Source organism: Ranitomeya imitator, chromosome 6, assembly GCF_032444005.1.
Source record: "Ranitomeya imitator isolate aRanImi1 chromosome 6, aRanImi1.pri, whole genome shotgun sequence".
Classification (NCBI taxonomy): Eukaryota; Metazoa; Chordata; class Amphibia; order Anura; family Dendrobatidae; genus Ranitomeya; species Ranitomeya imitator.
The window spans coordinates 352,878,132-352,893,989 of NC_091287.1; the positions used below are offsets into that span (position 1 = coordinate 352,878,132).

General features: G+C 44.8%; 1 protein-coding gene across 2 annotated transcripts in view; it reads right to left on the reverse strand.

Moving 5' to 3' along the window:
* The window catches only part of ZNF236 (zinc finger protein 236), a 222,001-nt gene extending 212,388 nt beyond the window's left edge, over positions 1–9,613 (reverse strand). Inside the window, exons 1-3 of one of the 2 annotated variants that reach the window (XM_069730951.1) lie at positions 9,453–9,613; positions 2,202–2,341; positions 949–1,113 (exon numbers count right to left, since the gene is read on the reverse strand). In XM_069730951.1, the coding sequence (XP_069587052.1) occupies positions 949–1,113; positions 2,202–2,341; positions 9,453–9,504 (357 nt within the window). In that variant the 5' untranslated portion in view covers positions 9,505–9,613. The remainder of the gene's footprint in view (positions 1–948; positions 1,114–2,201; positions 2,342–9,452) is intronic. The other variant, XM_069730952.1, reaches the window with a different exon arrangement.
* Positions 9,614–15,858: the final 6,245 nt, after the last annotated feature.

The window sequence follows — 15,858 nt, forward strand, 5'->3', positions numbered from 1 at the left end:
ACAGGAAACCAACTGATTTGTGGGAGAGGTGCCGCCCTTTTTTGTCTGTAGGTTTCCTGTCCCTGAAGGGTGGATCCCCTCTCTCGTGGTGCTGTCATGAGACACTGAATAAAAAATTAAAAAAATAAAAATTAAAAAAAAAAAAAAAAAATCACACGTTATACTGAATATTTACTTACAAAACTATATATTAATCTACTCAGCTCCCCCTGCTCCATTAAATCCTTCCTGCAGATTAGATTGTATTTTCATCGCGACAGGTTCTTTTTTTAAGAACTGCATGGTCCCTAAGAACCATAATTATTAGTGATGAGCGAACATGCTGGGATAAGGTGTTATCGGAGCATACTCTGGTACAGGAGGAGTGCAGAGCACAGCGCCGGGGACAGACGGCTGTAGGTAAGTATGTAGTGTTTGTTTTTTTTACTTTTAGGATGGTAACCAGGGTAAACATCGGGTTACTAAGCGCGGCCCTGCGCTTAGTTACCCGATGTTTACCCTGGTTACCAGTGAAGACATCGCTGAATCGGTGTCACACACGCCGATTCAGCGATGTCTGCGGGGAGTCCAGCGTCCAAATAAAGTTCTGGACTTTCTTCCCCGACCAGCGACAGCACAGCAGGGGCCTGATCGCTGCTGCCTGTCACACTGGACGATATCTCTAGCGAGGACGCTGCAACGTCACGGATCGCTAGCGATATCGTCTAGTGTGACGGTACCTTTAGTTTGTGCATAAACATTTCTATCAGTAGAGTTTGTGTCCTAAAAAAGGATAAAGAATGTAGCAGTGTGCAAAGTTATCACAACCAATATGGCTGCCAATTCGCCACTTCCACACTTTTGGGGAGAGAGTGCACTCATTCTTAACAAATGTTTGCATGAAAAGACAGATAATTCTCAAAAACATAATACATTACGTTAATAAAAGAGGATAAAGTGTGGAGTCACCTCTTCTTTCTCATGAAGCATAATGTGAGCTTTGAGACTGGCCACACGGGAGAACTTCTTGTTGCATGCTGGACACACGGGATCATCCACATTATGGGTGGCCTTATGAAGCTCAAGGTTAAACTCAATATTAAAAGATAATGGGCACTGATCACACCGATGAGGCTGAACAAAAAAAAAACAAAAAAAAAAACTACATTAGGTTAAATAGTTACTTTTGGTTCAATAAGCTCTGCATCCATCAATAGTACAAGAAACATGGAAAGATATCTTACCAGAAAAATAGGCTTCTTCACCTACTTATCAGCCACTTTGTCTATTCCCTCCATCTTCAAAGCTCATCATTCACTTTCAGTTTTGGTCAAAACAAGACACTATCAGGTCACTGAGGTGTCAGATTACAGCTACCTATCAAAGTCTATAGAGAGGGATGAAGCAGAGTAAAGAGGTGCAGACCTGTGCTGCTTTCTAGTGATCGGTTACCTGCCACAGAGGCAGAATCACAGCTACACTGCTATATGAGGGTTTCAACATATTTGTTTAACAAAGTTCTGAATTTTTTAACCACTAAAATATAAAAAAGGCCTTATTACGTTTGGTACTGACTTTTTTTTTATCACAGAACCTCATAAAGACATAACCTAAAATACACTATCAAAAACTGCATTGTTTTCACCAATTAACCCCACTTGGAATTTTTGGCCAATTTTTGAGTGCATTATATGGAAAATTAATGGTGTCATTTAACAATACAATTCACTCTTACAAAAGACAAGACTCCATTCAGTTATGTCAATAGAAAACTAAAGAAAAAAGAAAAAAAAATGGAGAGGAAAACACAATCATTTTTTAAAAAAAGGAAAAATTGCCTGGTCCTTAATGGGCTAAATAACATTAAAATATATAGACCAGTCAAACAATACAGTTTCATTGTACTAAGGGGGTTGTCTGGGCAAAAACCAAAGTTCCACAGGGGTTGGATCCAACGCAGCCCACTCCGTTACCATTCTCAGACCACTCTGGCCTGTGATTGGCTGTGGGGGTCAGGTGACTTGAGTAGCGTATCATCACATGTCACTTGACCATTGCAACATGTGGATTCTCTAGAGAGCAAGTGTCTGGTACAGGGTAAATGACGGGTACAGCCTGAGCGCACTGTCAGGATCAGGTATGGCCACATTTTATTAGGGGCCCGCCATTAGATATTTCAGCAATGCGGGTTCCAGTAGCCTTACTGGTAATGGCTTCCTTACCTTATCATTCCGCTCATGATCTCGCATGTGTTTCTGATACTGGGTTTCCTTATTGAAAGTCAGCATGCAGATATCACACTTATGGGCCGAGCCGTGGTACGGGTAGGTGGGATTCTCGGCATTCGCTGGCGAAACCCCGTCTGTAGGGTTTGTAAAAAAGGTGAGATTACTCTATTATTAAGCAGAGGTCACATTAATGCACACTGACCCCAGGGCGTGCACCACATCGGGGTCAGGAGCTTCACTTTGCAGGATTATTACATGGAAATGGTAACTAATTCCAATACAAAACTATACAACAGGAATCAGACACTCTGGACCAATGTGGATTTTCTGCAATTACGGATGGCTCTAGCGCTCAGGCTTCACAGAATGTATTTAAAGGGGGTTTCCACTTTTTGAAAAGTTAGGTCATGGAAAATAAAAAAATCTGAAAATACTCACCCTCCCTGAATCCAGCAAGGGTTCTCCGCAGCTGCTAAGGCCTCAGTGTTTTGGCTGCAGCGACGGCATCACATCACAGCTGCAGCCAATCACTGAGCGAGTGACAGAACGCGGATGCTGAACCTGGAGAATGTGAGTACTAGCTGATCTTATTTTACACAGGCAACATTTGGGTGTCAATTTCTAAAGGTGGAGAACCCCTTTAAGACATATCCTGACCATATGCAGTATTATAAGGAAGGTTTGCCCCTTGCCCGATTCCTTCTGAGGTTTGTGAATCCGTCATATCTAAATGCTTTAGATCGGATATGGGTAACCTATAGTCCACAGAGCACCTTTGGCCCTTTGGCTGATTCTGTCCAGCCCATGAACGTTAGTAACAGTGGTGTACTGCACCACATGGCCGCCATCGGCTCAGCTTCTTCACCTCAATGGTAGACAGATGAATACAATGTCTCTCTCCCACTGTTCAGCATAATGACATTATTAGGTGGACCCTGCTGTGCAAACTTCAATCCACAGGCTGCAAAGAGCAGAGGAGCACATCAGGGAACAAGGCTAGGCGAGTAGCTTCTATTTTTTTGTCATTCAGAACTTGTTGAGGGAAGCTGTGAAGCATCGTACTGTGTGCGGAGCGTCGTACTGCGTGCGGAGCATCGTACTGCGTGCGGAGTGTCGTAATGCGTGAGGAGCGTCGTAATGCGCGCGGAGTGTCGTAATGCGTGAGGAGCGTCGTACTGCGTGAGGAGCGTCATGCTGCGTGAGGAGTGTCGTACTGCGTGCGGAGCTTCGTACTGCGTGCTGAGCGACGTAATGCGCCCGGAGCGTCGTAATGCGTGAGGAGCGTCGTAATGCGCGCGGAGTGTCGTAATGCGTGAGGAGCGTCGTACTGCGTGAGGAGCGTCATGCTGCGTGAGGAGTGTCGTACTGCGTGCGGAGCTTCGTACTGCGTGCTGAGCGACGTAATGCGCGCGGAGCGTCGTAATGCGTGAGGAGCGTCGTACTGCGTGAGGAGCGTCGTACTGCGTGAGGAGCGTCGTATTACGTGAAAAGCGTCGTAATGCGTGCGGAGCGTTGCAATGCACGCGGAGTGTCGTAATGCGTGAGGAGTGTCGTACTGCGTGAGGATCGTCGTGCTGCGTGCGGAGCGTCGTACTACGTGAGAAGCGTCGTAATACGTGCAGAGCGTCGCAATGCACGCAGAGTGTCGTAATGCGTGAGGAGCGTTGTACTGCGTGAGAAGCGTTATAATGCGTGCGGAGCGTCACAATGCACGCGGAGTGTCGTAATGCGTGAGGAGCGTTGTGCTGCGTGAGGAGCGTCGTGCTGCGTGCAGAGCGTCGTAATGCGTGCAGAGCGTCGTAATGCGTGTGGAGCGTCATGCTCTATCTGGAGGATGGGACGTGTGGATTAAGGTACATTTACACTTAATGAATATACTTGAAGGCAATCTGTCTGCAGAGTTTTGCTAATTAATCTGAGCACTGGCGAACATGGACAGAAAAGGGCCCCTGTGCAAGAACAGTATATGGGCCCTTTGCAGTCCAATAGATCATCTTACTGCACAATTCCACAGGTTTTGGAGGTGGAAATGACCCCTCTTACTTCTTGGGCCCCTGTAAGGCTGCACAGGTTACCTCAATTATGTGTCCGTTCCTGAACCTGAGAGTAGCATAATGTAGGAGCATAGAGCGATGTGTCACTTATTAGACTGTGTGCTGTAGTTTTGTTTTATCAGCAGGAGATTATTATTAGAGGACTACATCTGGCACGGCAGGCTTATCAGTGTAACCCCGCCTACATTACGGATTAGCAGCTCACTGACAATGTACAATGTACACAGTAAGCTGCCAATCATGAGTGAGGCCGCGGTTATATGCAGAGCAGAAGACTTAGCCATGCTACATCAGGAAAAATAGGAACTTTATCAAACCTGCACCAATAAGTCCAGTAAGTGATATAACTGGGATCAGGCTCTGTCTCTATATGATGCTGCTAAGATTCCATAGGACAGAGAGGAGCCAGAAGACCGCAGAGTCTGATTTCTCCTACTCCTGCACTGATTAACCCCTTTCCGACATTGGGTGTAATAGTACGCCGATGTCGGACTTCCTCTGTTTAGTGCACTGAGCCCACACCTTTCCAGGCAAATGATAGCTGATCTACACAGCTGACATGTTCCTGTAACAGCTGCGGGTGGATTCGCAATCCACCAGCAGCTGTTAACTAGCTAAATGCTACTGTCAATTTCTGACAGCGGCATTTAACTAGCGTATTGCTAATCCTTGTCACATGATCACGGGTCACCAATGGGTTGGCAGGATAACCAGAGGTCTATGGTTGTCATTGCTGGATTGCCATGAGCGCCGACCACGTGAGCATTTCTGCTACTCACAGGCAATCTGATCATCGCCTGTGTGTAGCAGAGGCGATCAAAGTACCTCAACTTCTAGTCTTCCATGGAGACTATTGAGTCATGCAAAAAGTAAAAAAAAAAATGTTTAAATCACCACCCTTTTCGCCCCATTCAAAATAAATAAATAAATAAATAAAATCAAACATGCACATATTTGACATTGTTGTGTTCAGAATCGGCCGATCTGTTAATATAAAAAAATTATTAACCCGATCGCTAAACAGCGTAACGAGAAAAAAAATAAAAACGTCAGAATTAAGTTTTTTTGGTCAGAGCTACATTGCAATAAAATGCAATAACGGGCAATCAAAAGAACGTATCTACACCAAAATGATATCAATAAAAATGTCAGCTCGGCACGCAAAAAATAAGCCCTCACCCAGCCCCAGATAACGACAAATGGAGACGCTTACCAATTTTTGTTTTATTTTTTCATCACCTAATAAAAAGGAACCTAGACATGTTGTCTATGAACTTGTAATGACCAGGAGAATCATAATGGCAGGTCAGTTTTAGCATTTAATGAACATGGTTAAAAAAAATAAAAAGAACAACAACTATGGAATTGCACTTTTTTTGCAATTTCACTGCACTTGGAATTTTTTTTCCTGTTTTCCTGTACAGTGTAGACGATATGTTAAAACCAATGGTGTTGTTCAAAAGTACAACTTGTTTGCACATGGTCATATTGACAGAAAAATAAAAATAAGTTATGGTTCTGGGAAGAAGGGGAACAAAAAACGAAAATGCAAAAAAGGAAATACCTCTGGTCATGAAGGGGTTAAACAGCACTTCACCTTTATATTAAACAGTGTAAATTTATTTTAGCAGTGCAGGGGTTAATCTGCTCAGTTGAGAGCTCCTGGAAGCATTAAAGCTCTCAGCAGTTCTCTGTTAGCCACTGCCATCTCCTATATAATCTGGGCCCTGGCAAGCACTCATTGTCAGAGTTAGCTTATGCTGCATGGCAGGAGTGTGTTGGTGGTTGTTATTGAAGTAGGCGTTTGGTGGATTTATGTGACTGTTGCTAGGTTTGAAGTGTGTGATAATTCTCTTTCTTCTCCTACTTTAGTTTAACCCCAATGCTCCACTCCCGATGTTTACCTCTATTATTTATGGTTGTATATTTGTATAAGTGGAATTTTCCTTTAGTCCTGTTCGTATTACCTTGTTGGTCTGGTTGGTGTATTACGGTACACTACTACTCCCCTCTTCTCTGGGTGGAGGAAGGGTACAGACAGAGCGGATTCAGGAGCTATGGCAAGGTACGTGGCAACGGCATCTTCACCATCAAAAGTAATCTGGGGAACAGGGCGTACTAGGACGCCCCTAGAATTAGGGACAGGGAAGGAGTCCCTTGTCTGGGGCACCCGACAACAGTCGTGACATTATAATAATAATTTATATAGCGCTAACATATTCCGCAGCGCTTTAGTTTTGCACACATTATCATCGCTGTCCCCGATGGGGCTCACAATCTAGAATCCCTATCAGTATGTCTTTGGAATGTGGGAGGAGACCGGAGTGCCTGGAGGAAACCCACGCAAACACGGAGAGAACATACAAACTCTTTGCAGATGTTGTCCTTGGTGGGATTAGAACCCAGGACCCCAGCGCTGCAAGGCTGCAGTACTAACCACTGCGCCACCGTGCTGCCCACGATAATTCACAATGTACCACAAAGATCATGATGGCTTTTAGAGCAGTCACTGATGTGACTGCTCTCAAAGACAGCAGGTGATACACTGACAGGAGGTAATCGCTCCCGCAGTGTATCACTCAACTGCCGTGAGAACTTCCCCCGCAGCGATGCCATGAGAGCACTGGAGCTGATCAGCTAACTCCAGTGACCTCTCGAACTGGAGATTAGTGATACACTGTGGGAGCAATTACCTCCTGTCAGTGTATCGCCGGCGGTTGGGTAGAGCGGTCACATCTCCCGATGCGACTGTTCTACAGGTGAGATCGCCATGGGACACTCGGGATTACGTGGACTAAGGCGGACAGGTGGTATATGGTGGTTTATTATTTTACATTTTTTCTAGGAGACGAGAGCTTCGGGGATTGGGTGTTAGGGGAATATAATGTTTTTTTTTTTTTTTATTTGAATATGTAATTATTTTAGTTTTAGGGGGTTTTTTTTTCAACTGTGAGCACAGGCGCCGGCTGATGAGACTACGTCTCCAATCAGCAGCACCTGCTGTCACTGTCATTAGTGACAGCAGACATAGCCCCATGGAAGCAGTAGTCAGATCAGCCCACGCCTGCTGATCTGTGGTAAGCTTTTTATCACAGGTTACTGGCGCGGGTCACAGTCACGCTGACATCAGATGCATGATCCCACAGAGATCTGACCGACAGTCTTACCGGCGGTAGCGTTACCGCGGGTAAGTCACAGCTGTGGGGTCACACTGACAGCATGACCCTACAGCGCTCTGACTGAATATCTTATTGGCGGTAGTGTTACCGCCAATAAGAACCTCCGCTCCAGTGTTTCTCACGCTGTCACACAGATGACAGCTTGGGAAGCACCATAAGAAGAAAGACATTAGTTCTGATCTAAACCGTTTTTTGACCCATTATGGATCCGATCACTGCTCTGCCAGGGCAACTGCAACAGCTCAGCCTGGAGGTGGCAGATCTGCGTACTGTTGTTTTACAGCACCCTAAAACATGGGAGGAGCTGGTGTGAAACGGGGCGTGATGACCTCAGAGCGTCAAATTCATTATGAGGCGCACACAGAGCGGGCGCTCCTGATTTATGAAGAGGCACACATCTCTTCATATATCATTAGTGTCTGGCTCCAACTCATCTCATCAAGAACGGCGTGAATAATGCGGGTCTTGATGATTCGGACCCAAAATGTTAAATCTCAATTAAAATACCATATGAAAACCCCAAGCACACATTGGAGTAAAGTAGCCAAACACACCATGGGAAATGGGAGGTGGAAACAAGGGGTTTGGCCCAATACACCCTACCCTTCAATTTAATAACACTCCTAGTTATAGCTGAGTGCTATTAACAAAAAATTAATTAGCATTTCCTAAAGAATCATTTATAAAAAAAAAACTAAGCCTAGTATGGTAGAAGAATACAGAGAACTCATGAGTAGCGGCCCAGGCTTCTCTGCCCGCCAACGACAGACACACAGTATCAGCAGGCTCGGACTGGCCCACTGGAGAACAGGAGAATCCTCCGGAGGGCCACCACCCTCTTATATGAGACACACACAGTATCAGCAGGCTCGGACTGGCCCACTGGGGAACAGGAGAATCCTCTGGTTGGCCACCACGCTCTTATATGAGACAGACAAACAGTATGAGCAGGCTCAGACTGGCCCGCTGGAGAACAGGAGAATCCTCCGGTGGGCCACCACCCTCTTATATGAGACACACAGTATCAGCAGGCTTGGACTGGCCCACTGGAGAATCCTCCGGTGGGCCACCACCTTCTTATATGAGACAGTGTTGGACTGAGGTACCAAGGGCCCACCAGAAACCAACTCCAGGGCCCCACTTTTCAGCTACATGCAAATGTGACATTATACTCCATCACAAAGTTATAGCACAATGCCTATGATGCTGCCTTTGAACATAGTGATTAATGTATATTGTGCCAAATACTGCTCCTATAAGAAGGTGGTGGCCCACCGGAGGATTCTCCCGTTCTCCGATGTGCCAGTCCGAGCCTGTGACACATACAGGCACACACATCAGCTGCGATCAGTCATTCCCCTTCTCTATTATACCACCATGGGTTGTGCCGTTCGGTGTAATAACCAGATATAACACGCCAGGCTTCTGACTGGCTATAGGAAGGTTTCCGCAGCAGATTCCTCCATGGTATATTGTGTAGGTGCGCACCGAGACCACCACTAATCTGCCCAAGATGTACCACCACTATGCAAGTCTGTATCCAATGGCAACGCTTTAGAAGTCGCTTATGTGCTGTGTATTAACAGCAATCACTGGCTTTAGCATAATTAAAGTGACTCGTGACTTATAGTCAGCAATAATAAAGTGTGCTTTATTCTATAGATTTCTGTATAGTATATACACCATGCAGCCGGGGGCCCCGCCAGTGACGTCACAGCGCACTGTCCTGAGGCGCCACACAGCGCAGGACCAGCGGCAGCCGCACACCTAGCCGCCCAGCCGCGCACTGCTCCCGCCTCAGCTGCCGCAGCCTCTAGATCGGGTGCTGCGTCCACTCCCGTATCATTCCGCCCTGTCTCCGGGCGCAGACGTCTCACACTCACAGCGCGGCCTCTCCACCATATCCGGGGACTATATACGCTCCTGACACACTAGTCACACAATGTACGGCAGGCCTCTCCTTGTCGCAGCCGCCGCCGTTCTCCGTGTACCCGCACAATGTATTTTTTTACCTGAGCCTGATCCATCCCCGGCCCGTGGTTTCGGGGGGCGGCCTCGAGGCATTTGTCCCGGATTATTTTTTCTTTCAGGTTAATGTCGCTTCTTCCTCTTTTTTCACAACGGCGGCGGAAGCAGCAGCAGCATACACAGGAGGGAGGAAAAGGAAGAAGACGCGTCCGCGGCGGAGGAAGCGGAGTGGGGCGGAGCTCTGGCGGCGGAGGGCAGGTGTCGCTTGCGGGCGGCTGTGCAGTGTGTGAGGGCCGCGGGTGCTGCCGCCGTGGACGCGGGGTTCCCGGGATAGCAGCGGGCGTTTATGGCTTATTGAGTAGAAGCATTGAGGCACCCGTTCTGGCCCGTAAGGGGCGGGCGTGGGATGCTGGGAAGTGTAGTTCCCGGAGTCACTGCTAGCATGGGAGGCTGGTAACGCTCTGCGGCCATGTTGACTCCTGGCATTACAGCCTAGGGAATTAAAGGGGCACGAACCCTACAGTGAGCCCTGTCCCGAGCATGTGCTATAGGAAGGCCGGGGCTCCGTGCAGTGCTCGGGATCCAGAATAGGGCTCAGCTGCAGTTCTCCATGCAGCCTGTTATCAGGTGTGGCGCTGTTCTTGGAAGCCTAGTGTTGATCAAAACATTTACAACTGTTATCCAGCATCCATGTTGGTAGTATGTGGCCACCCCCTATAGCCAGGATCCGTTGTCTCCAATTAGGCCTCTTTCACACTTCAGTTGTTTGGCGTCAGTCACTACCGACATAGTGACGGATCCGTCACAATTGTTGAGAAAACAGTTCTAACGGATCCGTTTTTTTTGACGAATCCGTTACTTGGGGGTTGTCTGGGAGAAGTATCTACTTTTTGGAGCATGCGCAATTGAAAAAACGGATTGGGGCGATGGATCCGCCAAAATGATGGTTGCGACGGATCCGTCGCCCATAGGCGGCCATTCTATGGAATGGCGGACGCAACGCATGCGTCGCGATCCGCCATTTTGGCGTTGACAAAAAAACGTTTCAATGTCCGTCTATGTCTAGAAAACGTCCGCCAAATTTTGACAGATCCGTCGCATGGCGGATGGAGCGGACGACAATCTGTCGCTAATGCAAGTCTATGGGAAAATAATGGATCCGTAAAAAAAAATTGACGGATCCGTTATTTGAGGAAAATGGCAGTTTTAGACTTGACGCCAAACAACTGAAGTGTGAAAGAGGCCTTAGTGGGCCAAGCATGACGGCCTTGACCTCCAGGCCTACCAATAATCAGGGGCACCAGGAATCCCTGCTGTAGGAAGACGCTGGGCACAAGATAGAAAGCGTCCAATCCGGGGAGTTTACAATAATAATAGACTATATTCTGCCATCAGAAAAATACAACATTTCCACCTATTTAAGGTTTTATCAAGTATGGTACAACAGAGCAAAGGGGGTTATAGAGTGTGGTCTCACATACAAACACCAATCACACCACCCTAGCAGAAAAATCCTGCAAGTACAATATCTTAATTCTTTATGAAAGTTATCAACATCATTCACATGTATAATCCATGTGAATAGTGCTGAAAATAAAGTTTTTAAAAACAGCATAAGGTCATTATCAATCAGGAGGAGGCATCAGTGTCGCTATGGTTATATTCCCACCGACCAAAGATGTATACATGTATATAGAACCTCCTCCCAACCAATCAGAACTCGAGGAGTGCACCAAGGTCCTCAGGTTCATAGTATAACCATGTGATCGGAGGTGTGTCCGCACCAATCCAACCGGCTGTCGGCATTAAAGGGAATCTCACGTCATTTTTAGCAACTAAACTGTCCCCAGTGTGATGCAATGTTCATCACTAACGTTTTCAATCAAGACGGTGGTGTAATCATCTCCAAAAATCAGTTTGTATGGTTATATAGTACCTTCTCTTTCAGTCACAGAGGTGTCACTATACAAAGTGATTTTTGGAGATGACTACATATGATTTTGATTGAAAAACGTGTTTAGTGATGCACATTGCATCAGTAACATCACACTAGGGACAGTTTAGTTGCTAAAAATGACCTTTAAGGTTGTCCTAATAATGAGCTCCGTCATGTGCCGCAATGCCAGTCACATGCGCGCGCTGCGCTAACCGTAGCGCAGTAGTGTATAATAATAAAGTCCTTCATTTGTAAACTGCATTTTGTGATTACTTGTGTTAAGGTACCGTCACATTAAGCGACGCTGCAGCAATATAGACAACAATGCCGATCGCTGCAGCGTCGCTGTTTAGTCGTTGTGTGGTCACTGGAGAGCTGTCACACAGACAGCTCTCCAGTGACCAACGATGCCGAAGTCCCCGGGTAACCAGGGTAAACATCGGGTTACTAAGTGCGGCCCTGCGCTTAGTAACCCGATATTTACCCTGGTTACCAGTGAATACATCGCTGGATCGGTGTCACACACGCCGATTCAGCAATGTCAGTGGGTGATCAGCGACCAAATAAAGGTCCTGATCATTCCCAGTGACCAACGATCTCCCAGCAGGGGCCTGATCATTGGTCGCTGTCACGCATAACGATTTCGTTAACGATATCGTTGCTATGTCACAAAAAGCAACGGTATCGTTAACGAAATCGTTATGTGTGAAGGTACCTTTATCGTTGTCTAATATTTGCATTTGTTTGGTGATCTGAAACATTGAAGTGTGACAAACATGCAAAAAAATAAGAAATCAGGAAGGGGGCAAACAGTTTCATACAACTGTAAGTCTATTCTTTCAAGGGGAAGACATTTGAGTATAGAAAATGGAGGAAGACAATATTTACATATACAAATATGATTCGTTAAATGTTTTGAGCATGATTATTGCTGCGTACTTGAGCATTTTATTTTTCTCTGATTTTTGTCTTCCTCTTATTCTTTCTCCTTTCCTTTTGTCATCCTGGTTATATTCTGATTATTTTTCTTCCTCTTTTTTTCCCTCCTTTGTGGACTTTGTGTGATCGCTCATATGTTATCTATGATACCATGAGGATGAGGTCCGAGCCTGGATTAGGTGACCTTGGGGGTGTATCCTATGGCATCAGAATGGCTAACATGTGCCTGCCTTCCATATAATAGGGTTAACCTTGCTGCTCTTTTCGGTCAAAAATGACCAAAATTGAAATTTGATATCCTGCAGATTTTTTATTATGCAAATCTGAAACTTATGGTTTATTCTGTTTTCCTCATTTGAAGAGTTCTTAGTAGGAGTGTTTTTTTGTTTACTTTTTGCCACACGCTGACTATTACACTTGTACTGTTTGATCAAAAATGACTGATCGCCTTTTATCCTGATCTCCTGCCGTATTTTCAGTAAAGTTAAGGAGTTATAATTTCTTTCGGGACTATTGTATCTACTATTGTTTATCAAGTTATCCAGTTGCTGTAGATGCGTGCAGATTTACATATGCTTTCAGAACAAGCCATACACATTGGCTTTCAGTACAGTTCGGTGTAATTGTTTTTGCTGTATCTTATTCACCCTGCTGTTTCTCTAAAAATAAATCAATTCAGTTTTCAAGGTTGCATACTGTAAAAGAAAAGAGTTTTCTTTTAATTTTCCTTGGGTTTCTTGGTTCAATGAGGCCAGCGTCACACTAGAGAGGAATACGGACGAGCGAGAGGCGCAAAAACAACGCATTGCACACGGACCAATGTTTCTTTATGGGGCAGCTTCCATCAGCCATACATATATATATATATACACATATATATATATATGTATATATATATATATATGTGTCATTGACACACATATATATATATATATATATATATATATATACAGTGCAGACCAAACGTTTGGACACACCTCATTTAAAGATTTTTCTGTATTTTCATGACTGAAAATTGTACATTCACACTGAGGGTATCAAAACTATGAATTAACACATGTGGAATTCTATACTTAACAAAAAAGTGTGAAACAACTGAAATTATGTGTTATATTCTAGGTTCTTCAAAGTAGCCACCTTTTGCTTTGATGACTGCTTTGCACACTCTTGGCATTCTCTTGATGAGCTTCAAGAGGTAGTCACCGGGAATGGTTTTCACTTCACAGGTGTGCCCTGTCAGGTTTAATAAGTGGGATTTCTTGCCTTATAAATGGGGTTAGGACCATCAGTTGTGTTGTGCAGAAGTCTGGTGGATACACAGCTGATAGTCCTACTTAATAGACTGTTAGAATTTGTATTATGGCACGATAAAACCAGCTAAGTAAAGAAAAACGAGTGGCCATCATTACTTTAAGAAATGAAGATCAGTCAGGCAGAGAAATTGTCCCCAAGTGCAGTGGCAAAAACCATCAAGCGCTACAAAGAAATTGGCTCACATGAGGACCGCCCCAGGAAAGGGAGACCAAGACTCACCTCTGCTTCTGAGGATAAGTTTATCTGAGTCACCAGCCTCAGAAATCGCAGGTTAGCAGCTCAGATTAGAGACAAGGTCAATGCCACACAGAGTTCTAGCAGCAGACACATCTCTACAACAACTGTTAAGAGGAGACTTTGTGTAGCAGGCCTTCATGGTAAAATAGCTGCTAGGAAACCACTGCTAAGGACAGGCAACAAGCAGAAGAGACTTGTTTGGGCTAAAGAACACAAGGAATGGACATTAGACAAGTGGAAATCTGCTTTGGTCTGATGAGTCCAAATTTGAGATTTTTGGTTCCAACCACCATGTCTTTGTGCGATGCAGAAAAGGTGAACGGATGGACTCTACATGCCTGGTTCCCACCGTGAAGCATGGAGGAGGTGGTGTAGGGGTGCTTTGCTGGTGACACTGTTGGGGATTTATTCAAAATTGAAGGCATACTGAACCAGCATGGCTACCACAGCATCTTCCTGCGGCATGCTATTCCATCCGGTTTGCGTTTATTTGGACCATCATTTATTTTTCAACAGGACAATGACCCCAAACACACCCCCAGGCTGTGTAAGGGCTATTTGACCAAGAAGGAGAGTGATGGGGTGCTACGCTAGATGACCTGGCCTCCACAGTCACCAGACCTGAACCCAATCGAGATGGTTTGGGGTGAGCTGGACCGCAAAGTGAAGGCAAAAGGGTCAACAAGTGCTAAGCATCTCTGGGAACTCCTTCAAGATTGTTGGAAGACCATTCCCGGTGACTACCTCTTGAAGCTCATCAAGAGAATGCCAAGCATGTGCAAACCAGTCATCAAAGCAAAAGGTGGCTACTTTGAAGAATCTAGAATATAAGACATAATTTCAGTTGCTTCACACTTTTTTGTTAAGTATATAATTCCACATGTGTTAATTCATAGTTTTGATGCCTTCAGTGTGAATGTACAATTTTCATAGTCATGAAAATACAGAAAAATCTTTAACCCCTTAAGCCCCGGGGGTGGTTTGCACGTTAATGACCGGGCCAATTTTTACAATTCTGACCACTGTCCCTTTATGAGGTTATAACTCTGGAACGCTTCAACGGATCTTGGCGATTCTGACATTGTTTTCTCGTGACATATTGTACTTCATGATAGTGCTAAAATTTCTTTGATATTACCTGCGTTTATTTGTGAAAAAAATGGAAATTTGGCGAAAATTTAGAAAATTTCGCAATTTTCGAACTTTGAATTTTTATGCCCTTAAATCACAGAGATATGTCACGCAAAAAACTTAATAATTAACATTTCCCACATGTCTACTTTACATCAGCACAATTTTGGAAACAATTTTTTTTTTTGTTAGGGAGTTATAAGGGTTAAAAGTTGACCAGCAATTTCTCATTTTTACAACAAAATTTACAAAACCATTTTTTTTAGGGACCACCTCACATTTGAAGTCACATTTAGGGGTCTATATAGCAAAAAATACCCAAAAGTGACACCATTCTAAAAACTGCACCCCTCAAGCTGATCAAAACCACATTCAAGAAGTTTATTAACCCTTCTGGTGCTTCATGAGAGCTAAAGCAATGTTGAAAGAAAAAATGAAAATGTAACTTTTTAGTCATGAAAACGATCTTTTAGCAACAATTTTTTTATTTTCCCAAAGGTAAGAGGAGAAATTAGACTGCAAAAGTTGTTGTCCAATTTGTCCTGAGTACGCTGATACCCCATATGTGGAGGGAACCACTGTTTGGGCGCATGGCAGAGCTCAGAAGGGAAGGAGCGCCATTTGACTTTTTCAAGCTAAAATTAGTTGGAATTGAGATCGGACGCCACGTCGCGTTTGGTGAGCCCCTGATGTGCCTAAACAGTGGAAACCCCCCACAAGTGACCCCATTTTGGAAACTAGACCCCCTAAGGAACTTATCTAGATGTGTGGTGAGCACTTTTATCCCCCAAGTGCTTCACAGAAGTTTATACCGCCCGTGCGTAAAAATAAAAAAACGTATTTTTTCCACAAACATGATCGTTTAGTCCCCAATTTTTTATTTTCGCAAGGGT